The sequence below is a fragment of the Oryx dammah genome, unplaced genomic scaffold (assembly GCF_014754425.2).
Source record: "Oryx dammah isolate SB20612 unplaced genomic scaffold, SCBI_Odam_1.1 HiC_scaffold_3, whole genome shotgun sequence".
NCBI classification, from domain to species: domain Eukaryota; kingdom Metazoa; phylum Chordata; class Mammalia; order Artiodactyla; family Bovidae; genus Oryx; species Oryx dammah.
The window spans coordinates 82,946,409-82,973,362 of record NW_024070187.1 but is presented as its reverse complement, the minus strand read 5'-3'; the positions used below and the strand labels follow the sequence as shown (position 1 = coordinate 82,973,362).

At 37.3% G+C, this 26,954-nt stretch overlaps 1 protein-coding gene across 3 annotated transcripts in view; it reads left to right on the top strand.

The window, feature by feature from the left end:
- TMPRSS11A (transmembrane serine protease 11A) overlaps positions 1 to 26,954 on the top strand; it is a 57,509-nt gene that overhangs the window by 16,909 nt on the left and 13,646 nt on the right. For 2 of the 3 annotated variants that reach the window (XM_040238302.1, XM_040238300.1), the window contains exons 4-7: positions 16,762 to 16,829; positions 18,735 to 18,895; positions 23,432 to 23,470; positions 25,678 to 25,849. In XM_040238302.1, the coding sequence (XP_040094236.1) occupies positions 16,762 to 16,829; positions 18,735 to 18,895; positions 23,432 to 23,470; positions 25,678 to 25,849 (440 nt within the window). The remainder of the gene's footprint in view (positions 1 to 16,761; positions 16,830 to 18,734; positions 18,896 to 23,431; positions 23,471 to 25,677; positions 25,850 to 26,954) is intronic. The other variant, XM_040238301.1, reaches the window with a different exon arrangement.

Sequence of the window (26,954 nt, the reverse complement as noted above, 5' to 3'; positions counted from 1 at the left end):
TTCTATGCATATTTTTATTTATTTTTTTATTTCTTCTGTGATTTGTTGGTTATTCAGAAGCGTGTTGTTCAGCCTCCATATGGTGGAATTTTTAGTAGTTTTTCTCCTGTAATTGAGATTTAATCTTACTGCATTATGGCCAGAAAAGATGCTTGGAATGATTTCAATTTTTTTGAATTTACCAAGGCTAGATTTATGGCCCAGGATGTGATCTATCCTAGAGAAGGCTCCGTGAGCCCTTGAGAAAAAGGTGAAATTCACCTTTCAGCTCATGTAGCTCAATTTCAGAAAAATAAATGACCCAATCAAAAAATGGGCCAAAGAACGAACCAGACATTTCTCTGAAGAAGACATACAGATGGCTAACAAACACAGGAAAAGATGTTCAACATCACTCATTATCAGAGAAATGCAAATCAAAACCACAATGAGATACCATATCACACTAGTCAGAATGGGTGCAATCCAAAAGTCTACAAGCATAAATGCTGGAGAGGGTGTACAGAAAAGGGAACCCTCTTACACTGTTGGTGGGAATGCAAACTAGTACAGCCACTATGGAGAATAGTGTGGAGATTCCTTAAAAAACTGGAAATAGAACTGCCACTGCTGGGCATACACACTGAGGAAACCAGAACTGAGAGACACGTGTACCCCAATGTTCATCGCAGCACTGTTTATAATAGCCAGGACATGGAAGCAACCTAGATATCCATCAGCAGATGAATGGATAAGAAAGCTGTGGTACATATACACAATGGAGTATTACTCAGCCATTAAAAAGAATACATTTGAATCCATTCTAATGAGGTGGATGAAACTGGAGCCTATTATACAGAGTGAAGTAAGCCAGAAAGAAAAACACCAATACAGTATACTAACACATATATATGGAATTTAGAAAGATGGTAATGATAACCCTGGATGCGAGACAGCAAAATAGACACAGATGTATAGAACAGTCTTTTGGACTCTGTGGGAGAGGGCGGGATGATTTGAGAGAATGGCATTGAAACATGTATAATATGATATAAGAAACAAATTGCCAGTCTAGGTTTGATGCAGGATACAGGATGCTTCGGGCTGGTGCACTGGGATGGCCCAGAGAGATGGTATGGGGAGGGAGGTGGGAGAGGGGTTCAGGATTGGGAACACATGTACACCCGTGGTGGATTCATGTTGATGTATGGCAAAACCAATACAGTATTGTAAAGTAAAATAAAGTAAAATTTAAAATATATATATATATTTTTTGGTTCTGGTATCAGGGTGATGCTAGTCTCAAAGAATGAGTTTGGGAGTATGCATTCCTCTGCAAATTTTGGAATAGTTTCAGAAGAATAAGTGTCAAGTCTTCTCTAAACATTTGATAAAATTCACCTGTGAAGTCATCTGGTCCTGGACTTTGTTGGGAGTTTTTTCATCATAGTTTCAATTTCAGTACTTGTGATTAGTCTGTTCATATTTTCTTTTTCTTTCTGGTTTAGTCTTATAAAACTGTACCTTTCTCAGCATTTGTCCATTTCTTCTAGGTTGTCCATTTTATTGGCGTATAGTTGCTTGTAGTAGTTACTTCTGTCTCTTTATGATCCTTTGTATTTCAGTGTCTGTGTAACTTCTTTTATATTTCTAGTTTTATTGATTTAAATTTCTCCTTTTTTTGTCTTGATAAGTCTGGCTAAAAGTTGATCAGTTACTTCTGTCTTTTCAAAGGACAAGCTTTTAGTTTCATTGATCTTTACTGTTCTTTTCTTCTTCTCTATTTATTTCTATTCTGATTTTTATTATTTCTTTCCTTCTACTGACTTTGGGTTTTGCTTATTCTTCTTTCTCCAGTTGCCTTGGTGTAGAGTTAGGTTGTTTGAGATTCTTCTTATTTCCTGAGGTAATATGGCATTGAACTTCCCCAATATGTTTAGTAACATATCGTTTAGCCTCCATGTGTTTGTAATGTTTGGTTTTTTTCTTATGTGCATGCTAAGTCACTTCCATCATGTCTGACTCTTTGCAACACTATGAACCATAGCCCACCAGGCTCCTCTGTCCATGGGATTCTCCAGGCAAGAATACTGGAGTGCGTTGCCATGATCTATTTCTAACCTCATACTGTTGTGGTTGGAAATGATGCTTTATGTGATTTGAATCTTCTTAAATTAACCAAGGCTTCTCTTGTAACCCAGCATGTGATTTATCCTGGAGAATGGTCCATGTGCAGCTGAGAAGCATGTGTATTCTACTGTTTTCAGACAGAAGGCTCTATAAACATCATTTAAGTCCATTTGTCCTAATGCATCATTTAAGACCTGTGCTTTTTTATTGATTTTCAACCTGGATGATCTGTCCACTGATGTAAGTGGAGTGTAAAGCCCCCCACCATCATTGTGTTACTGTCAATCTTTAGATGTGGCTGTGGGCTCTGGAAAGCTTTAGGAAGCCTCTCTGTTGATGGATGGGGCTGTGATCTCACCCTGTTTGTTGTTTGGTCTGAAGTATTTCAGCACTGGAGCCTCCAGGCTGTTGGGTGGGGCCAGGTCTCCATGCAAAAATGGCAATCCCTGGAGCACACACCAAGGAATATTCCCATCATCAAAGTCCTTGCCCTGCCAGTGGGCCACACCTGATTCTTGGCTCCCCAAGAGACTCTGTAAGACTGTCAAGTAGATCTATGGGATCCTATGGAGTCATTGCTTTGCCCTGGGTCCCAGTGCATATGAAAATGTGTGTGAACTGTCCCAGAGTAGAGTCTCTATTTCCTCAAGTCCTGCAGAGACCCTACACTCAAGCCCTGCTGGCCTTCAAAGACAAATGCTCTGGGGCCTCCCGTTCTCAACGCCAGAACCCCAGAGCCTAATGTGGGACTCAGAACTTTCACTCCTATCAGAGAACTTCTGCAATGTATTTATTTTCCAATTTGTGAGAAACCCACCCGGCCAGTATGGGGTTTGATTATATAGTAAATGTGCTTCTTCTAACATCTTGTGATGTTTTCTTTGTCTTTGCATGTAGAATTTTTTTTTTCTGATAGATTCTACTCTTTTTGTGGATGGCTATTCAGCAGTTAGTTGTGTTTTTGTGAGAGAAGGTGAACTCACATCATTCTATTCTGCCATCTTTTCTCCAACTTCACTTACTGGCCCCACTTTCTAAGACCGTCATGTTGCAGGTTAGAACTTCAACATATGAATTGAAAAGTGAAAGTGAAGTCGCTCAGTCATGTCTGATTCTTTGCAACCCCATAGACTGTACCTGCCAGGCTCCTCCATCCATGGGATTTTCCAGACACAGGAGAATCTTGCCAACCTAGGGATCAAACCCAGGTCTCCTGCATTGCAGGCAGAACTCTTTACCATCTGAGTCACAAGGGGGCTTCTATGAATTGGGCAGGAAGCAAATATTTAACCATTGCATCATTTTTGTTTAATACTTTTTTACCTAGATCATTTTTTTTAACTCTATCCATATTGATAAATGTACATTTAAATCATTTCTATTAACTCCTATATAATGAGTTATAGTGTATATCTTGGAGAAGGAAATGGTAGTCCACTCCAGTATTTTGTCTGGTAAATCCCATGGACAGAGGAGCCTGGCAGGCTACAGTCAATGGGATTGCAAAGAAACAGACATGACTTAGTGACTAAACAACATCAATAAAACCTTGTTTTCTTTGGAATCCTAACTCTATAATTACAGTCACTAAAATCCACAATGGAGGAAATGTGGGTTCAATCTTTGAGTCAGGAAGATCCTCTGAAGAAGGAAATGGCAACCTACTCCAGTATTCTTGCCTGGGAAAAAATTCCATGGATATTGAAGCCTGGTAGGCTACAGTCCATGGGGTTGCAAAAAATCAGACATGACTTAGCAACTAAACAACAAGTGTATATCTGCTATACTGATCTCTTGTCCATCATCTCAAGAAAGACTGAACTAAACATCCTCCTACTTATCCCTTTATGGATCCATTCCAGTTCTTCTAGAAGCAGAATTACTGGCTCATTGGGTGTGCATACACTTAATCTGAATAACTGATGCTGAAGTGGTCTTCAAAATGGCTGAATTAGTGTGCACTCCCATCTGTAGTGCATGGTGCATGAGGATTCCTATGTCCCTTTATCTTTGTAACACTTGGTAACATTTGACTTTCTAATTACGGCCAGTGTAATAGACATTAAAAGTGTATCTTATTTGTAGTTTAATTTGCATTTTTCTATTTCATATTTCAATTGTGCATCACTGCCATATACTTGTCAGCTTTTCAGACTTCCATTTCTAAAAAAGTCCAGGTCTTCGAATTTGAGTCAGTCCTAGTAAGGTGGATGAACCTAGAGCTAGTTATACAAGTTACTCAGAAAGAGACAGACAAATATCATGTATTAATACATATATATGTCATCTAGAAAATGGCACTGATAAACCTATTCACAGGGCAAGAATAGAGACTCATATATAAAGAATAGACTCATGGACACTGCAGGGGAAGGAGAAAGTGGGACGAATTGAGAGAGTAGCATTGAAATACATACATTATCATGTGGAAAATAGATAACTAATGAGAAGTTGCTAATGAGCAGGGAGCTAAGCCTGGTTCTCTGTGACAACATAGAGGGGTGGGTTGGGGTGTGAGATGGGAGGGAGGTTCAAGAGGGAGAGGACATATGTATACCTATGGCTGATTCATGTTGATGTATGGCAGAAACCAACATAATATTGTAAAGCAAGTGTCCTCCAATTAAAAATAAATACATTTTAAAAACTGTTCTTATTGTTTGCCTATTTTTCTATTATGGCTGTTTTATTAGATTATTAAAATCTTGCTTTGCAAGATTTTCTTATGTTTTGTATATGTAAACAGTTTTTTGTAATAGACATTACACTTATCCATTCCATTTTTTATTAATTTGAGCCATATTGTCCTTCAAAAAACAGAAGTCCATAATTTTAAAGGAATCATATTTACCAGTTTTGTCTGCCCATAAATTTTTAAAAGAATTTATTTCCTCTCTTTAAGTTATAAAATTATTTTACCGTACTTTCATTCTATTAAACTTATACTTTTACCTTTTACAGAAGGTTTTTAAATGCATCTTAAGTCTACCTTTGAATGTGATGTTAGGTAGGAACCCAGGTAGTGAGCTAGTTTTCCCAATGTAACTAACTAAACAATCTATGAAATATATGATTATTCAGCTCATGACAATTCTTAGCCCCTGAGTCTTACAGTAAAGGAAACACAATCCACCTCTTCAAACTCCTTTCCATCTCTTTGGAGTGATGATAGTAACACACATTAACTGAAGAGCACATGATATAATTAAGGACTAAATTGTCCATTGAGGACAGTAAGTGCAGAAGAACTTCAAAGAGGATCAACTAGGGTTCACATGGTCAAGAAAGGCTGTGTATTATTTTAGCCCTGTTTAAGTTAAATGGTGTCCCTTTCCCTCCACGCCCCATGAATTTATCTTTAGGAGAATTCTAGGAAGTATTCAGGCCTCATCCAGAGCCATCCCTGTGTATTGTTGCTAACTCCCAATGAATAAACCAGATTCTTCTCTCTGATCTATGTGAGTGCTAATTAAACAGCCAAGAAAGACAGGTTGTAGATCTTGTTCTTCCTCATATTTGGAGATTTACTGATTTGAATGGAAATGGAGACGCAAAACGGAAATGAGTTCACGCTCAGATTCTACTAAAATCCATTCCAGTTACTAGATAGCAGCAAGGACATATCTCATCTTTCATATTATTCTTCAGATAAGACTCCAGTAACCAGACACTATGATATTCCCAAATAGGTAGGTCTTTTTCATTATTATTATAAGTTTGAGTAGGATCACTGACTAAGGGAGCACTTCATTTGAAGAAATATATTTCAGAAATATTTTTAAAGTATAGCATCATTACAAATGTGAAAACCAAAAACTTGTAACGTTCTAACAATAACATTAGTTAACATGTGTTGAATGCCAAGCTCTCAATTAGCTTAGCACCTCAACCACTGTATCTGTATTATTTTAGTTAATTCTCAAAAACAAACTTATGAAGTAAGTACAATTATTATCACAGTTTTATAGATGAGAAAATCAAGGTATCAAAGTTAATTTACCCAAGGTCACTCAGCTAGTAAGCAATGTAGTTAGGATTTGATATTACATTTTATTAATAAATTTTTGTCATCTGTAAGAATCATCTGTATGATTTTATTTCCTATCTACCATCCCACAAAACACCAGAAATCAAGTAAATCTGTGTTATATTTTTCTCTTTCAATTACAGTTGACCCTTGAACAACATGGGTTTGAACTGCACAGGCCCACTTATACGAAGATTTTTAAAACAAATACATGCTATAGTGCTGCATGATTAGTGGTTGGTTGAATTCACAAATGCAGAACCAGGGATACAGAGGACCAACTGTGAGCTATATGCATATTTTTGCCCTAACTCCCCAGGTTGTTCAACGGTCAACTATGTAACCACCATCTGACTTGACAATAATGGCACTGGTTAGAAACTTTCTTAGGGTTGTCTCCAAAAAAGAAAAAAAAAAACCACATGACTCCTGTACCCAAAGTAGTTCTAAATTTTATCTTCCTTGTGCCCAGGAACACCAGAACAGGGCCTAAAATGATCCTCAAACTATCCTTGAGATTATGTGTCTAGAGTTGTAGAGACAAAGAACTTGGAAACAGAAAGTGATGTAAGGAGAAGACATAGTTCAGGAACACTCTATAAAGGAATTGAAGAACCACTGAGAGACTTGGTTCTCTGAAGCAGGATGCTCTCATCTTGAGAAAAGGCAACCGGGTCAAAGTAAAAAATTTAGCAAAGGTATTAGACTATCTAAAGTTTGGAGTTGCATAAGGTAATAGGAGTAAGAGGCCCAATGCCTGGTGTAGGGCTATGGTCCTGTTATGAGAGGAGTAATTGAACTTGAAAGTCTAGAGAAGAAAATAAGCAGCACGTATTTAAAAACAAGAATAACAACAAAGGTTTCGTATTCAGAGGTTCAGAAAAATTGGATGAAGAATGTAACTGAATTCTTACTTGGCAACTCAAACTCACATTCATTTTGTAATTGAAGATTAGAAATGACTAATAGAGGAAAATGTGTATCACAACCTCTGCCTTCAGTGTATTTAATTTGAATTCTGAAAGAAAAAAGCTAATTGTATATTTCATGTCTGATCTTCAATAAAACATTGCAAGGGAGGCATTGTTATTCACACTTTATAGATAAGAGAATTAAGCTCCTGAAGCTAAAGTGCACAGTTTGTAAATCATGTAGGTGAGATTTGGAGCGTATAGGTTAACTCTAACATGTGCTCTGTCCACTAAAATTTTCTACTTGTCAGGAAGGGACTCAACTATAATAGAAAGTTCAGTTCTACATCAGTTCTTCTCTCATTTAGTTTTTAAATCCATATATATTATAAATCTACATGTTGTATATCACTTTTACTCAGCCAACACATTGGGATTACATTACTAATTATATAAAGATGTCTTCATCTTTAGTTTCTTCATTTTCTTGTATTAATTTTTTCAGCTTTATTAAGATATAATTGACATATAACGTGTGAAAATTGATGATATGATACACTTACATTGCAAAACGATTACCACTGTAACATCTCCATCATATCACATAATTATTCCCTTTTTTGAGTGAGAACATTTAAGATCTACTCTCTGAGCAGCTTTAGGATATATAACACAATGTTGTTAAGTATAATCACTACAATATACATGAGATCCCAGAGCATATTCATTTTATAACCAGAAGCTTGTACTCTAATCAATATTTCCGCATTTTCCCCATCCTCTAGCCTTGGTAACTATCATTCTGCTGCCTGTCTCTATGAGTTCAACTTTTTAGATTCCACATGTAAGTAACTTAGTAAAGTATTTGTCTTTGTTTGACTATTTCACATAGCATAATGCCCTTAAAATCCATCCATGTTGTCATAAATGGCAGAATTTCATTCTTTCGCATGGCTATAGGATGTACAGCTAACCTTTGAACAATGCGGGTTTGATTTGCAAAGGGCCCACTTATATGCAGATTTTTTTTCATTAGTAAATTCAGTAGGATTACATGATTCAACCATAGTTGGTGGAATCCATAGATGCAGAGCCATGAGTAGAAAGAAAATATTTATATAGGAACTGTGGATATGTAGGGCAAACTATTTGTTTTATGGGGACTTTCAATCACACAGAGGTTCAGCACCCCTAGCCCCAACATTTTTCAAGGGTCAACTATGTCTTTAACCATTTATTTTTTCATGAACAGTTAGGCTGTTTCCATATCTTAGCTATTGTAAATAATGCTGTGAGGAACATGGGAGTGCAAATATCTCTTTGAGATCCTGGTTTCCTTTGAATGTATACCCAGAAGTCAATCCAACCAGTCCATCCTAAAGGAGATCAGTCTTGGGTGTTCACTGGAAAGACTGATGCTAAAGCTGAAACTCCAATACTTTGGCCACCTGATGTGAAGAGCTGACTCATGTGAAAAGACCCTGATGCTTGGAAAGATCAAAGGCAGGAGGAGAAGGGGACAACAGAGGATGAGATGGTTGGATGGCATCACCGACTGAATGGACATGAGTTTGGTAAACTCCAAGAGTTGGTGATGGACAGGGAGGCCTGGCATGCTGTGGTCCATGGGGTTGCAGAGTCAGACATGACTGAGCAACTGAACTGAGGATTGCTGGCTCATATGGTAGTTTATTTTTAATTTTTTAAGGAATGCCCATGTTTTTTCCAGAGTGGCTATATCAATTTACATTCCCAAAAAGAGTGTGCAAGAGTTCCTCTCACCAAAGTTTTGCAGTTTTAGTGTTAAGATCTTTCACCTCCTCGGTTAAATTTATCCCAAGGTATTTTATTGTTTTTGATGCTATTATGAATGAGACTGTTTTATCTATTCTTCAGATATTCTGTTGTTAGTGTATAGAAACAAAACTGATTTCTATATGTGAATTCTACATGTTTAATTTCTCCACTGATATGTACGCAACTTTGTGGAATTCACTGACCAGTTCCAACAGCTTTTCAGTGGCATCTTTAAGATTTTCTATGTAAAATTATATTATCTGCAAATAAGGCAATTCTACTTCTTCTTTTCTGGTTTTGATACTTTTGTTATTTTTCTTGCCTGTTTCCCCTGGCTAGAACTCCTAGTACCACAGTGAATAGGAGTAGTGAGAATGGGCACCATTCTTGTCTAGCTCCTGATCATAGAGGGAAAGTTTTCAATCTTTTATGGTTGAATTTGGTGTAAGCTGTGCCTTTGTCATATATGGCCTTTATTGTGTTATATTCTTTCTACATGTGATTTGTTTAGTGTTTTTATCTTAAAAGAACCTTGTAGTTTTTCAAATGCTTTTTCTGCATCTACTGAGATGATCATATGATTTTCACCTTTCATCCTATTGATGTGTTGTGTCACATTTATTGTTTTGCATATGTTGAACCAACCCTGCATCCCAAAGATTGTTGTTGTTAAGTCACTAAGTCATGTCCAACTCTTGGTGACCCCATGGACTACAGTATGCCAGGCTTTCCTATCTCTCACCATTTCCTAGAATTCATCCAAGTTCATGTCCATTGACTCGATGATGCTATGCAACCATCTCATCTTCTGCCACCCTCTTCTCCTTTTGCTTTAAATCTTTCCTAGCATCAGGGTCTTTTCCAGTGAATCAGTTGTTCATATCAGGTGGCCAAAGTACTGGAGCTTCAGCTTCACCATCAGTCCTTCCAGTGAGTATTCAGGGTTGCTTTCCCTTAGGATTGACTGTTTAATTAATTTTTCTCAGAGATAAGTCTCACTTATTTATGGTGTATTATCCTCCCAATATGCTGTTGAATTTTGTTTAATACATCATTGAGAATTTTTGCACCAGGAATATTTGTAGTTTTCTTTTCTCGTAGTATCCTTACTGGCTTTGATACCAAGGTAAGGCTGGCCACTCAGTTTGAGTTTGGCAGTGTTCCTTCTTATCTGGTTTTTTGGAAGAGTTTGAGAAAGAATGTCATCAACTCTTTTTTAAATGATTGGTAAAATTCACCAGTGAAACCATCAGGTCCTAGACTTTTCCTTTTGAGAAAAAGGCTTTTCCTTTTTTATTACTGCTTTATCTCCTTACTCATCATTGGTCTCAGATTTTTTATTTCTTCATGATTCAGTCTTCATTGTATTTTTCGAGGAATGTATCCATTTCTTCTAGATTACCCAATTTGCTGGTGTATAACTGTTCACAGTGGAAAATTCTGAAAGAGATGGGAATACCAGACCACTTGACCTGCCTCCTGAGAAATCTGCATGCAGGTCAAGAAGCAACAGTTAGAACTGGACGTGGAACAACAAACTGGTTCCAAATAGGAAAAGGAGTACATCAAGGCTGTATATTGTCACCCTGCTTATTTAACTTGTATACAGAGTACATCATGCGAAATGCCAGGCTGGATGAAGCACAAGCTGGAATCAAGATTACTGGGAGAAATATCAATAACCTCAGTTATGCAGATGACACCACCCTTCTGGCAGAAAATGAAGAAGAGCTAAATAGCCTCTTGATGAAAATGAAAGAGGAGAGCGAAAAATTGGCTTAAAACTCAATATTCAGAAAAATAAGATCATGGCATCTGGTCAGATCACTTCATGGCAAATAGATGCGTTAAAAATGGAAAGAGTGACAGACTTTATTTTGGGGGGCTCCAAAATCACTGCAGATGGTGACTGCAGCCATGAAATTAAAAGATGCTTGCCCCTCAGAAGAAAAGCTATCACCAACCTAGATAGCATATTACAAAGCAGAGACATTACTTTGCCAATAAAGGTCTATCTAGTCAAAGCTATGGCTTTTCCAGTAGTCATGTATGGATGTGAGAATTAGACTATAAAGAAAGCTGAGTGCTGAAGAATTGATGCTTTTGAACTGTGATGTTGGAGAAGACTCTTGAGAGTCCCTTGGACTGCAAGGAGATCCAACCAGTCCATCCTCAAGGAAATCAGTCCTGAATATTCATGGGAAGGACTGATGCTGAAGCTGAAACTCCAATACTTTGGCCACCTGATGCAAAGAACTGACTCATTGGAAAAGACCCTGATGCTGAGAAAGATTGAAGGCAGGAGGAGAAGGGGACGATAGAGGATGAGATGGTTTGATGGCATCACTGGCTCACTAGACATCAGTTTGAGTAAGCTGCCAGGAGTTGGTGATGGACAAGGAAGCCTGGCACGCTGCAGTCTATGGGGTCACAAAGAATCGGACACGGCTGAATAACTGAACTGAACTGTTCACAGTAGTCTTTATGATCCTTTGTATTTCTGTGTTATAACATCTACTCTTTCATTTTTATTTTATTTGAGCCTTCTCTCTTTTAGATATTCTCACTAAAGCTTTTCAATTTTATTTATCCTTTCAAAAACACAGCTTAGTTTTGCTGATTTTTTCTATTGTTTTTATGATCTTTATTTTACTTATTTCTGTTCTGATTTTTGATACTTCTTTCCCTCTGCTATCCTTGGGATTAGTTTGTTCTTTTTATAGTTCCTTGAGAGCTAAAGAGACCAAGAGACCAATAAGTCTCTAAAATCCTGTGAGCACCACCAGTGCTCACGTTGGCCATGTTCCATACAGGCTTAGGATAATCATTCACAGTTCTTAAATCTTGGATTTTGAAAAAGTCTAGATTTTATATAGATAGCTTAGCAAGCTTAAAGGATTTCAATAAGGAATATCAAGATTATTATCCTTATTTTTAAAGGGCAAAGAATATAGACTGCCTTTGGAGGTGGGTAATCATTACACATTGCTTGTACATGTCAGGAATCAAATTACTGAAAAAGTCAACTAGGAGAAAAAATTCCCCTCAAATATTCATGGGCAGTTTTATTTTTTCTCTAGGAGTATTGATCTCAATCTGGCTAAATCTCATTAAAAAATGCTAATAAAAACTTCCTGGTAAATAAATGCAAGCAGTATTATTGTTTAGTTGCTAAGTTGTGTCCGACTCTTTTTGACCCCATGGACTGTAGCCCACCAGGCTCTTCTGTCCATAGAATTTTCCAGGCAAGAATACTGGAGTGGGTTGCCATTTCCTTCTCCAGGGGATCTTTCCAACCCAGGGATTGAACCCACAATTGAATCTACAGATTCACCTGCTTTGCAGGCAGATTCTTACCACTGAGCTACCAGGTGTGATCCAAATGCAAGGTAAATGCAAGGCTTTCAATAAATTCTCACTTTCTTTTATTGATTCATTCAAAAAACCATGCTACATTCCTACATATTGTAGAGTATGAAAAGACTGATTGTCCCTATCCATAAGGAGTTTGCAGTTTAGTAGAGGGCTTCCCTTGTGGCTCAGCTGGTAAAGAATTCACCTGCAAGCAGGAGACCTGGATTTAATCCCTGGATTGGGAAGATCTCCTGGATAAGGGAAAGCCTACCCACTCCAGTATTCTGGCCTGGAGAATTCTGTGGACTGTATAGTCCTTGAGGTTGAAAGAGTTTGACACGACTGAGCGATTTTCACCTTCAGAGGAGATAAGGTTTTAGCATAAGCAACTATATTAAGGAGTAAAAGATATAAGAGGGATATGAACAATTAAGAGAGAAAAAGGAAAGATTACTTTGAGGTTTAAGGAATTAATCCAAAGCAGGTCTTATCTGAAATAGACCTTGAAGGAGATTCAGAAAAGCAAAACTAGCAGGATGAGAGAGAGAGCCACCGACCAAAGGAATAGTCTGAGAAAGGCAAGCATGCCAGGAAACAAGAGCCATGCCTGAGAACACTGCTCCCAAGCATGAAAGATAATGGTGGTGCTGATAGGTGGCAGGGAGGGATCAGTGGCAGATGGTGAAAGCATCTAAAATGAAAGACAGGCTACATGTGTGAACAGAGTTAGTTTGGGAATGAGAGTTCAATGGCTGGGTGTGTCTATTTGTTTGAGTTGAAAGCCTCTCCCTAACTCTTTCATTAAACACACAACTAACCTTCAATTGCCCTCTTATAATTTAATCTCAGTTCAACTTCCAGTATTTCAAAATCATCATACATAAAGAGGTACCACCCTGAAAGAGGGACTTTTATTCAATGTTAGGAGACTAACTCCAATCACAGAACTCTGCAAATGCCCCCAAAAGGGAGAACGATAGATTTATAAATCACTAAATCTATTAAGTTATGCAAATAATAAATTTATAACAAGTTGGCACACAACTTTAAAAACAGTGTCCTTTGAAACTTCTGAGAATTCAGAATTAGAATGCCAAAGTGTTGGCAGATTATTTGATGAAAGAGGCCTTAATCTGCCAGGGAAACATTTTTAGAGGATCTCTAGAAAGCAGGTTCATATATAAACTCTATTCAGCAATAAAGTTTACATTCGTGTTTTCTCTGATTTCCCATTTTAAATTCCTTTGGCGTAGGAACTTCTTAGCCAGTCTCTGTCCCCCAGTATTTCTCAAACTGTTTTCCTGGCTACATGGATCACCTTAAGATTTTTGGCTTCACACCAGACCAGGCCATATGGATCACATAAAATTCTGGGTTTCACCCCAGGCCCAACCAATGAGACTTTACAGGGACAGGTACTGGAATTTGAACTATAGAGAAGAAATTTCTATACTTCTGTGATTACAAAAGTTACTTCTACCTAGATTCTTCCTGTGTTATTCTTTTATCGCTTACCTTCCCAGACACCTGAACTATTCAAAGATGGAATGGATGCTGGGGCTGGATAGTCTTCTCAGCAGGCGCTTTGCCAGATGAATGATGTCATCTGGAGTCAAAAACTTAATCCAATACTTTTACCAACAAGTCACAAACAGCCAAGGGATCTACTGTGGGTAGAATTTCAGAGGATAACTACAAACCAGACTATTTTAAATGCCTAAAGAAATTTACTTTTATTCCTTTTAATATTGGTCAATTTTCTCCCCTTTGTTTTTGGTTAGCCTTTTCTTTTCTTTTGTTGTAACAGGACTGGCTCTGAGTACCACAAGAGGAATGATTAAAATAATATCACTCTTACGAAAACATATCTTACCAAACAATTTCATTTCTAACATATGTACCCCACATTTCTTCAGCCCATTTAAACTTTTCTTATTTAAAGTCAAATGAGTGTATATTCTGGATACAAGCAATTTCTCTGTTTTCTAAATACTGCCTTGGATGGAAAGTGTAAAAAATATATTACCAAATATATCTTTACAAGTTTTACACTTTAAGTCAATCAACTGTTTATGCTATAAATTGTTGTCATATGTTCTTTGATAGAAATTTAAGTAAAATATACATTATATGTAACAAGGAGGTTGTGTGATTGATAAGAGATGAATGTAAAGACAGAAACCTACATTTAAATCCCAGTTTATTAATCCACATGATGCTAGGGAAATTCACACAATGTCACCATGTGTCAGTTCTGTTTTCAAATGAAATAAGAAACAAACATTTCTTATTTCATAGTTATTATAAGGAGTAAGGGAGATCATGTATATTTTGTTTCCTAATTAAGCTTTTTGAATGCCTGATAGTGCTAAGAAAGTCATAATTTGTCCCTTGATCTCTGAAACAGTCTTCTTTTTATTTTCATTAAGAGTTAAACTTTTCCTGTCTCCTCCTTAAGGATTTAGGATGTAGTTTTTTACACATTTGGCTCATCAGTCAAATATGAAAATCAGTGCCTGGATTCAGATGACACTGGTCACTAGGGGATACTGCAAGCCAAACTCTACACGTGAAAAGTCACAGCATCATGGTGCCTTGTTGCTGTTGTTCAGTTGCTAAGTAGTGTCCTATTGTGTGTAACTCTATGGATTGTAGCACGCCAGGCTCCTCTGTCCTCCACCAATACCCAGAGTTTGCTGAAATTTATGTCCACTGAGTCAGCAATAGATCTAACCACCTCATCCTCTGTCGCCCCTTTCTTTTGCCTTCAATCTAGCCCAGCAACAGGGTCTTTTCCATTGACTCGGAGCTTCATATCAAGTAGCCAAAGTATTGGAGTTTCAGCTTCATCATTAGTCCTTCTAATGAATATTCAAAGTTGATTTTCTTTAGGATTGTCTGGTTTGATCTCTGCAGTCCAAGGGACTCTCAAAAGTCTCCTGCAGCACCACCATTCGAAAGCATCATTCTTTGGTGCTCAACCTTCATATGAACCTGAACCAACTCTCACATCTGTTCATGACTACTAGAAAAACCATAGGTTTCACTGTATGGACCTTTGTCAGCAAAGTGATGTCACTGCTTTTTAATACACTGTCGGCGTTTGTCATGGCTTATCTTCCAAGGAGCAAACATCTTTTAATTTCATGGCTGCAGTCACAGTCTGCAGTGATTTTGGAGCCCAAGAAAATAAAATCTGTCACTGCTTCCACTTTTTTCCCTTCTATTTGCCATGAAAGTGATGGAACTGGATACAATGATCTTAGGTTTTTGAAAGTTGAGTTTTAAGGGACCTTTTTCACTCTCCTCTTTCACTCTCATCAAAAGACTCTTTAGTTCCTCTTCATTTTCTGCCACTAGAGTGGTGTCACCTGCATATCTGAAAGTGAACGTGAAAGTGAAGTTGCACAGTTGTGTCCAACTCTTTGGGACCCCATGAACTGTAGCTTACCAGGCTCCACCATCCATGGGATTTTCCAGACAAGAATATTGAAGTGGGTTGCCATTTCCTTCTCCAAGGTTGCTAATATTTTTCCCAACAATATTGATTCCAGCTTTTGATTCCTCTAGCCTGGTATTTTGCATAATGTACTCTGCATATAAGTTAGATAAGCAGGGTGACAATATTCAGCCTTGACATACTCCTTTCCCAATTTTGAACCAGTCAGTTGTTCCATGTCCAGTTCTAATATGATGCCTCAGCAGGTGATTAAAATTCTGCTCAAACAGACCCAAAACAGTAGTTTTCCTTCTACTTCCCTATTGACATAAACTGAATAACACAACTTTGATCTAGAACTGCAAGAGCATCTTACTCTTTCTTCCTCCCTTGCCCACTCTAGGGCTCACAGTCAACAACAATTAAAAATCATTCCTAAATTTCCGATACTTCTTCCCTGTACTCACATCCAAAGACCTGCAAAGAAATCTGAGACTTGCAATGCCAGGATGGGTGTTAACCTGATCCACCGACAGGCTACTACCAAAATATACCCTGCATTTTATATTTGTTTAATCTTTACAATCCTATGAGTAGCATATCAACATCTTTGTTTTAGATGTTAGGATACTGAGGCTCAAATTGGCTCAGTAACTTTCCCACAGTCGCCCAGTTCATGAGTAGCAGAACAGGTTGGCTTCAAACCCAGTACTAAGCCAGGGTTCTCTCCACCACCTCTCAAGGACTCCCTCTATATCCCATCTCTGCTCTCCATCTTTCTGCTTCACTTTCTATGGAATTTTAGGAACATAATGTCTATCCCAAATACCTGCATCAGCATATTAGAGTCATCTGGGAGATTTTTACAACTACAAATGCTTAGGTTTCCTCAGGGTAATTTATAACCAAAACTCTGGCAGAGGCACTCCAGCATCTTTTAAGTCTTTTTTTTTTTTTTTTGTCTGAAAATGATTCTGTTGCACTGTTAGATTTGAGAACCAGTGGTTTAAATAATGATATCACTCATGTTAAACATTTTTATTTTACTTTAACATTTAATCAGTGGTATGTTCTTATTATAAAATATCTTATTAACACATAGTTTCTCTTTATTGTAATAACAGGTGGATGAGACATTTATAGATTCGGCCTTCAACAAGCATTATATCAAGAACCAAGTAGTGAAACTGACGTACGTATGCTTGGGCAAAGGTGACTTCCCAGTCTGGAGTGACCAAAGCACAGGAGACAGGAACCTTTATACACTGTTGCCTCTATGAGACTGGCTTTTGGCCAGGATTTCTTATTAATGTAATTGCAACAACAGTCTCACCATCATTTTGTAAATGCAAAAACTGAGACTTTGGGAGGTTACGTGAAACGTTCAAAATTCCCCAAGTGACAGAACAGGATTCAAATCCCATCAAGTGATGGATGGTAAGGCCTGAGACTACCAGAAACCAGGCCTTGAGAAAACCCAGCAGCATGTCACTGCATGTACCAAATTGTATTCTCTCAATATATATGTCATTTTAAAAATATTAAGGAGCCAAAGTTGACTACAAAATAGGGTCACAAGTCTTTCCTGTATTGAACCCCTAGTGACAGGAGGCATGCCCAAACACAAAGAAATAAATTTGAAATAAATGTTGAAATAAATTTCCATTTGTGGAGGTGGAGGAGAAGACTCATATAGACTGAGAAATTCCTCAGAGGTTTCAGTTGTCTGGAAAGTTCATAGCAGAACATGTATGTAACATACAAACCTTTGGGCCTGTGTGACTCTTCTTAAAAAAAAAATGAGAATATCCAGATGGATATATTTGAAGGAAATAATAATCAGTTTTCTTATTTGCAGAATGACTCCAAGTTTCTTACACCATTACCGAGTAACTAGTGACCTCCAGAAGGATTTTACAACATAAATTTGATACATTTTATAATATCTAGGCGAGACAAAGCATGTTTTTGCTGAAACTTTCTAGATTTCCTGCCCTCCATTTTCAAATTCTGACTTGCCATAACATCCTAGCAAAATTAGCATAGCCTTATGCACTCCTTTGAATCTGTAGTCACTATCATTTTGTAAGTTTTTGTGTGGGTGCATTTCACCTGGTAAACAATGTTTTCCCTCTGATTTAAGAAGAGGGGATATTTGCCAATTTGACATAAAATTCTGATTATTTATATCTTCACATTCCAGAGCCTAAATGAACCACAGTATATAAAATCCCTTCAAATTGATACCATTTCCTCTTTTTTAAAGTCAAGGGATTCAGGAAAATAGGGCTTTCATGCTTTTTATAGCTTTGATCTTTTGAAGTGTAAAAATAAGAGATGTGGCAGATCAACATATAGCTTTCCATGTTTTAAAAGATCTTTAACTGTTTGATTTTCATACTTTAAGTATATATGAAAATCCAGCCCCTCAAGTGAAGGGGCTTAAACGTGTTTATATGGAAAAAGTTCAAGGAATTGGATATACTTAATTTGGAGAATACTCAGAGACCAAGAATACCAGTGTCTTCAAATACTATACATGGAAGAGAGAACTGTTTTATGTATGTCCCAGCTGGTAGATATAAGCCTATGGAATGGAAGCTTTAGGGAGATATGTTCAACTCCAAATGAAGAACTCTCTTAAAATCAAAGCTGACCGAAGAGAAATAGCCTATTTATGGAAGTAAATTTCTCATTATTTTAATTACTTGCTGGGGTGAGATGACCACTTATCATGGAGGCTTAGAGCTGATGAAGGTATCACATGAGTGATAGATCAAAGACACCACTGAAGTTTTTTCCAATCTTCAGGGTTTATGATTTTGCTGATAACATTTTAGTGTCTGAGTCTTATACAAATGCTATAACAAGCCTTCAAATTAATGGCAAAATTCACTTAAAGCAAAAAGAGAATATGAAGAGGGAATATATGAAACAATCTTGAGTCAGAGTGACATAAATGAGAAGCAATGTGAGATAATCAGCTGCTGACACTTTCAATTGAGGCATAATTCAAGGGAATAAAATACAAAAAAAAGAGTGTAGGATAATACTGGATGTATTCTTTGAACAAGTACCTTTCTATTCTGTGTCATAGTCCAGAGGAAGATGGGACGACAGTAGATGTCATTATGGTGTTCCAGTTCCCCTCTGCTGAGTCAAGTGCAGTGAGAAATAGGAAAATCCGCAGCGTCTTAGATGAGAAGATAAGGAACACAAGAGCCTTGTCAATAAACACCTCATCAGTTGAAGTTAATGGTAAGTAGGTACCTTTCTACGTGATGTGAAGTTCTCTATTAAGTCTATTTTATGTCTAATCATAAATTTATTTACTATTATTTCCATTCCAAATAATAGCTAGAATTCAGATAGAAAAAAAAAAATTCAAGTTAAAAAAGTGACTTTTAAAGATTTTATTGTTCTCTGATAAAAGCATATCTGAAATTAGTCAAGTGGCTTTTCCTGTAGTAATTGACTGGCACTCATCCTGAAATAAAAGCAAACCTTTACCACTAACAGAGTTCATCTGACCCATCCATTGCCTTCATGATTAGGCAAGCGAAAACACCAAGTGTTGAGCAATGGCTGTTTTTCTGTTTCAGAAACATAAACCCAGTTGCTGTCCTTTAAAAATAGAAATAGTTTCTGTGAATAGTGAAATTGTGAAGTTTGTGTTAACTTTTTTCCTTTGGGCATTTGGGAAAATGATAAACTAACTTTGGAGCCACTAAAAGCCATCTTACAAGTAGTGATTAAAAAAATCACAAAACTAGAAATTATAGGAACGATTACATCATCATTGCTTCTTTAAAAGAAGTAACTTTCATCAAGGCCCTTCTCTATGCCCTTTATATTTAGCATTTAACTTCTTTATTCTTATGAATTAGGCAAATTCATCTTTCAAGATGTGAAAGAGGGGCTTTAGGCCTTCTATCTATAGTGAAAGGACTCTGGTAACTAAAAAGGGCAAAGATTTAGTTAAAGACTCCAGTAATTAAAAAAGGCAGAGATTCAAGTCTATTGATAGATTGCTAATTTTTTGAGAGGCTTTATGCAAAAAAAAAAAAAAAGTGTTCTTTGGTCAAACACTTTTTAGAAATGCAGTCTACAATATTGACCTCTTAGAAATTCACCCCTTATATTAGCATACCAAAAATTCTCAGGAGTCCAGCCAGACAGAAACTTGTTTGAAAGTAAAAGTGAAAGTCACTCAGTCGTGTCTGATTCTTTGCAACTGTAGTCTGCTATGTTCCTCTGTCCATGGAATTCTCCAGGCCAGTATACTGGAGTGGGTTGCTGTTTCCTTCTTCAAGGGATCTTCCCAACCCAGAGATTGAACCGAGGTCTCCTGCATCACAGATGGATTCTTTACCATCTAAGCCACTAGTGAAATCTGAAAACCTGTTTACCCCTGTTTGTTAAGCTGCTTCCACAAGCATCTATTCCTGAAAGACAAGTACAGATTTCCCCTACACATTCCAGTGGACACCAGAAGAGAATCAGAGTAAGTGTGATTCATATCAGACATGAAACAGAAAGCCCTGCCCTTTCAAGGGTCTGGTTGACTCTTTAGGAGGAAACCTGACCAGGAAATAAAATCTGTGGGAATGGGATGGGCAGGGATTTGCTGATGAGACAGAGTCAGTTAGTCAGGAAATGAACCTGGGGACCTCTCCCAACCCAGGAGGGAAGAACCTCTCAAGGGCTTAATCCGCCTTCTTTGTTTTCTCCTTTGTGGAGAAACAAATGAATCGAGGTTGTGAAATAGTGGAAGTTGTGATAAGTTACAAGATGTGTTCTACATAATTTTAAATAACCAGTTAATTTGCAAGGAACTTAAAAGCCTGAGCTATCTGAAACCAGACATGAAGCATGAAGTGTCCATTGGGTATCTGGGCTTTTTGTTTCTTATAGGTTCAGCTTGTGACCTGTAGTCTGTTTTAATGTCTATAGTAGATTAAAGGGCAGGACATGCTGATGAAGAACCTGATTTGAGAGTTACCTGATTCTAACTCCACTGAGTCACTACAGGACTACCCAAGTTCTGTAAAGGACTTGTATTTGCAAAGTCCACCAAAGGGCTACCATGCCTTTTCCTCCACTTTCTCATCTATAATCTTGCAAATATAATATTTGTTCTTCCTGAAGTCACAGAAATATCAAGAGGTGGGAGGGGGGTTCAGGATGGGGAACACATGTACACCAGTGGCAGATTCATGTTGATGTATGGCGAAACCACTACAATATCGTACAGTTTAAAAAAAAAAGAAAAAGAAATGTTAGTAACTTAAAAAAGAATATACACAAGAAAACAAAAAATGTAATATTGATCATATAGGCTATCAGAAAGCTAGAAAATTGTCCATATGCTTTAGAAATCTGAAAACATTAATGCAAATAATGGATGGTAGAAAAAACTAGAAGCCTGAAGGTTTCCAAATTTCCAAATGTGAAAAGAGCAGCATTTACTAGTACTTAGGAAAGGCTCACTTGGTAGAAAACTGATTAGAATCCTCAAGGCAATCCTTGTAGACAAAAAAACTGCTCTCCAGCAATACTTAATTTGGGGGATTTCAAATGAATGGAAAATTGCAGAAATTCTAGACAAAGTCTAGAAATAACCTTGCAGCCCCAGATTTATCCATAATCTGGCAAGAATCTGTGTTTTGGTTTGACAAATAACTGTGCACCCTTCCTGTGATGTGATGTCAGAACAAAATTAATATTGACTCCTTTGAACTGCAAATGCTGTGGCTATGGAAGAGCTGCTCATCACCCATGGGCTGGTGATGTGGCCAGTCCTTATCATGTTACTTGTAGTGTGTACAGCCCTGAATACGATTACTGTCAGCTCGGAAGTGTGTTAGAGGGTCTTGTTCAAAACTAAGGTGTTAGTGTTTGTTTTCACTCCTAAACGTAGAAAGTAACACAATTTTGTCAAAATTGGTAATTTGCAATAGTCAGTCACTTGCATATGGGCAGTTTACCTTCAGGTATAATCATTCTGTCTAAAATTCTTTCCTCAAAAATCCGATGAAACTCCCAACTATTACATGTACCCTGGTCTCATTCCTGGAAAGGGCTGAGTTGCATCTTGCTCAAACTAAGCAGAAGAAGCTCTAACTGAAGAATTTTAAATTTATACCATTGTAATGCATTACTAACATGGGGCATATTCAAATACCTCATTTTATTTCACTTCACTTTATTGCACTTCATAGATGTTGTGTTTTTTTTTTTTTTTTTTTACAAATTGAAGGTTTGTGGCAATCCTGTGTTGTCAGATGACAGTTAGCATGCTTTAGCAGTAAAGTACTTTTTAATTAAGGTATGTATATTGTTTTTTAAGACATAATGCACACTTAACGGACTACATAATGGTGTAAACATAAACTTTTAAATGCACTGGGAAACAAAAAAATTTTGACTTGCCTTATTGTGATATTTGCCTATTGCCATGGTCTTGAACTGAATCCACAATATCTCCAAAGTATGCCTATAGTTTTAAAAAATAAAACAAGAAATTTACTACCTTAAAACTACATTTGACCAAAAATTGAGTTTCTTCTATAAATAAAGATTGAGGATCTGTACTGAGCAACTGATTCTTCACTATATAATGATTTAGTCATGCCTTTTACGAGTTTACTGGATATTCTCAAGAGCTCCCACTTTGTATAGTTCATCATCATTAGTTTCCCAAGTGAAATTTATAGAAGGTAAGTGGAAAGAAACATTCTTACTGTGCATAATGGGAAGTCAAATGTAGAGAATATGAGTCTGAGACACATAGGACTGGTAGAAATAAGTAAAACCATCCATCCTCATTCTACCTATTAAGCGCTTTTATTTTGAAAACTATCCCACTTTTCATGCAACCGTTCATCAACTTAATATTAAATGTTTGTATTTCCTTTATCAGGTTACCACCTTTGTTGGAAATGACAATTTTATCTTAGATTCTGTCCAATAATTAGCCTCTACCAGTATCCAGCCGGTGTTTGATAACAATATACAGTAGTTTATTCCTTGGGAAGGGGAACATTTTGATAATTTAAGAACTGTGTTTTAGAAGTATTTTAAATATGCTTTCTAATGCTTTCTACGGTAGTTTCCAAAATTATTTTTTTTTTCCATCCTTAAACCCTTGCACCAAAGAAAGGCTTACATGAAATCTTAAACAGAAGAGATAAAAGTAGACTTGTTCTAGTTGAGGCTGAGTTTGAACCTAAAGACTCCATTGGTTGTTCCCTCTTTCCCTACTTTCTCTATATCCTTAAGTAAAATCCAAAAATTTATCCTAAGCCATTGGAAAGCCCCTGTTCTGTATTACTACAAATGATTTGTGAGTTTTGATCATCCATATTTGAGCCTTAATCATTCACTGCTTATTGCCTATATGTGCAGTGCTTAGTCACTCAGTCATGTCTGACTCTTTGTGACCCCATGAACTGTAGCCCACCAGGCTCCTCTGTCCATGGGGATTCTCCAGGCAAGAATACTGGAGTGGGTTGCCATGCCCTCCTCCAGGGGATTTTCCCAACCCAGGGACTGAACCCAGATCTCCCACAGTGCAGAATTCTTTACCATCTGAGCCACCAGGGAAGCCTAGAGATTGCCTATAAATCTTTACCAAAACCATACATATATCCTGTTATATCAGCTGTTTTCCTGACTCATCCATATGCTCAAATTTCTGGACTCCATATATGATGAGTATTCTCTGATTTCTGGTCATTGAGACCAACTAGGAGAATATCAAATTATCATTCTTTGTTCTATCTTGTTTTTCAGCAATGAGCTCATCAACAGGGAAGCTAACTGTCCAAGCATGTAAGTCTAGTTAGTTTATAAACACAAGTTCCATTTCATCTCAGAAAGGATAATATCTTCAAATATTAGCTCATAATTTCCCACTCATGTTCCACATTTTCTTTTGGAGAGAATAACAATTGTGTAAAAAATGAAAATACTTTTTTTTTTAACTCTAAAACCAACATTTTTTGTCATCTTCAAGAAAAATATTTTACATGGTGGAAATCTAGGAGCAATTTGAAGAAATTTTATATTTCTGATTTGGAATAAATGGACTTGCCTTGATAATTTTTAAATGCTACTAATTATGCTTTCTACTGAGAAATAAAATAATGAGAAAGTGATAAATGGAAAAGAGATAGACCCCTTTACTTGTGATTGTCTATACAATTTACTGATCATACTCATCTTCATGGTTGACAGCAGCTCCACTCACTCACTTCATATCATTATTTGCTTCATATCACTGTGGCCTAAATTTTGAAAGAATTTTTTTAAAGTGGTGATGACTTTGAGCAAAGGTGTTCATTCATTTTCATCTGTCTTGCAAATATACTATACAACATTCATTCAATAAACATCCTTTTAAAATCTACCAAGTGCCAGAAAGTGAATACAAGTGTCACTAAGACATGATTCCTCCTCTAAAATTAAGGGTTTGAATTTAGAGGAAGACATAAATCAATCAGGAAATGTTAAAACAGTGTGATAAATGCTATGACGGAGATAGTGCAGTGAAAGTCAATCACAGAGTCAGCTAACCTGACTTGGTCTTATGGGGTCTGAAAGTGATCCTTGAGACAGGAGAAAAGAAGGACCACAAATAAAGTGACAATTGGGATGAATGTCTTGGGCAAGGAGAATAGTATGTAAAAATGTCTCTAGAAAAGCAAGAACATGATCACTTCTTGTAAATGAAAAATGTCAGTGTGGCTGGAATATAGGATTGGGGATTGGGGACATGAGAAAGGGGTATGATTAATTAATGATTAATAGTCATCAAGGACCAGAATCATGCTAAAACATTTCAACTTTATCTGGAATGAAAAGTCACTAAAGGGTTTTAGACACATCAGAAAGGCCACTCGGGTTTCAGGGTGGAGAATGGATTGGAGGAGCAACACTGGAGGTAAGGAGATGATCAGGGAAACTGTTGCAGTCCTCCAGGTGAGAAAAACAGTAGTCTAAACTAGAGATGGCAGTGATGGGAATTTCTAAAAGACTGGCCACAGTAGGAGTGTTATCAGTACCAGTAAAATGAATTTCCTCTTCGATACCGAATTTTTTGGAATAAAAATTGAAACTACCGTCTTTTCTTTATTAGCAGCATGCTTTAAACAGGCTTCATTCTTAGCGGGAATCCTAAGCAGCAAACTAATCTCTGATCTGACACACATAATAGAGTACTTATGTATCCCCACCTATAGCGAATGTGCGGAGAAGGCAATGGCAACCCACTCCAGTACTCTTGCCTGGAAAATCCCATGGACGGAGGAGCCTGGCAGGCTGCAGTTCCTGGGGTCGCGGAGTCGGACACGACTGAGTGACTTCACTTTCACTTTTCATTTTCGTGCATTGGAGAAGGAAATGGCAACCCACTCCAGTGTTCTTGCCTGGAGAATCCCAAGGACAGCAGAGCCTGGTGGGCTGCCGTCTATGGGGTCGCACAGAGTCAGACACGACTGAAGCGACTTAGCAGCAGCAGCAGCATAGCGCACGTGATATTTACGTGGAAACATAGAATCCGCCATCCTAAAGAGTAAGAGACTGGTCATGATGCATTAACCATGCCACTTGAGGAACGAGTCACTCAGAAAAATGTATGAGAAAAGGAGTTTCAAGGAATTGGCAATTACTTCTCTGTTCAGTTCTTCTGGTGAGGACTTTTATGTCAAAATAACATGGTGGGATCACCTAAAACCAGGAAAGAATCATCTTAGTAGGAGCTCCCAGAATATCTGGATAATTGACACTGCAAGTCCTCAAGACATACACTTTGTGGTGTGTCAATACTTCTCAGACTTACGTAGCTTCAGTGGGCAATGTATATCCATTTTACAAATAGAGGGAGTGAGCAAAGCATCAATGAGGAGAAGGTGGATATTCATATTGTACTTGTTTATATAATGACAGATGCAAACGTTGCATTGCAGCACTCTACCAATTTCTCTGTATCAAGAATTATAGAGACATTTCTTATAATTTAATGATCGCATCTCTTTCAGGTTGTGGTAAACGAGTTGTTCCGTTAGTAAGCAACAGAATAATGTCCGGAGAGATCGCGGGCAAGGCTGCCTGGCCTTGGCAAGCTTCTCTTCAGCATAATAACATACATCAGTGTGGGGCCACCTTGATTAGTAATACTTGGCTTGTTACTGCAGCTCACTGCTTTAAGAAGTAAGTGATTGATGTTACTACTGCTTAAAAAACCATCTGAGTTTTATTGTCTTCTGTGTAATAATCAACATCCCCAAGTATTGCTGAGGTAAAATAAGAAAAGCATCTTTCACGTCTTTGTACTTGAACTTATTTGGAAAGTCCCTAGGGGGAGTAGTCACTGTCCTAGTATATGCTAATCAGGTTCTTAGGGTTTTAAATAAAGAAATTATGGCTAGAGAACGTTTGGATATAACACTGGTGGTGAAAATGTAAATTGGTGCAGCCAATCTGAAAAACACTATGGAAGTCCTTTAAAAAAACTAAAAATTGTGTTGCCACATGATCTAGCAATCCCACTCCTGGGGGCATATATCCAGAGAAAACTCTTAATTCTAAAAGATACATGCACCCCAATGTTCATTGCAGCACTACTTACAGTAGCCAAGACATGGAAGCAACCTAAATGTCTATCAACAGATGAGTGGATAAAGAAGATGTAGTATATATGTACAATGGACTAGTATTCAGCCATAAAAAAGAATGAAATAATGCCATCTGCAGCGACATAGATGGACCTAGAGATTATCATAGTAAAGTAAGTCAGAGAAAGACAAATATCATGTGATATGACTTATATGTGAAATCTTTAAAAAGATACAAATGAACTTATTTACAAAACAGAAGCAAACTCACAGATATAGAAAACAAACTTACAGTTATCAAAGAGGAAAAGTGGGGAGGGATAAATTAAGACTTTGGTATTAACAGATACTCACTACCATATATAAAATAGATAAACAACAAAGACCTACTGTATAGCACAAAGAGCTATATTCAATGACTTATAATAACTTACAGTGTAAAAGAATCTGAAAAAAAGAATATATATAAGCTGAATCATTTGATGCATATCTAAAACATTTTGAGTGAGTAAAAGTCTTTCAGTTGTGTCTGACTCTTTACAGCCCACCAAGTTCCTCTGTCCATGGGGATTCTCCAGGCAAGAATACTGGGAATTACCATACCCTCCTCCAGGGGATCTTCCCAACCCAGGGATCGAACCCAGGTTTCCCACATTGCAGGCGGATTCTTTATTGTCTGAGCCACCAGGGAAGCCCAAAAT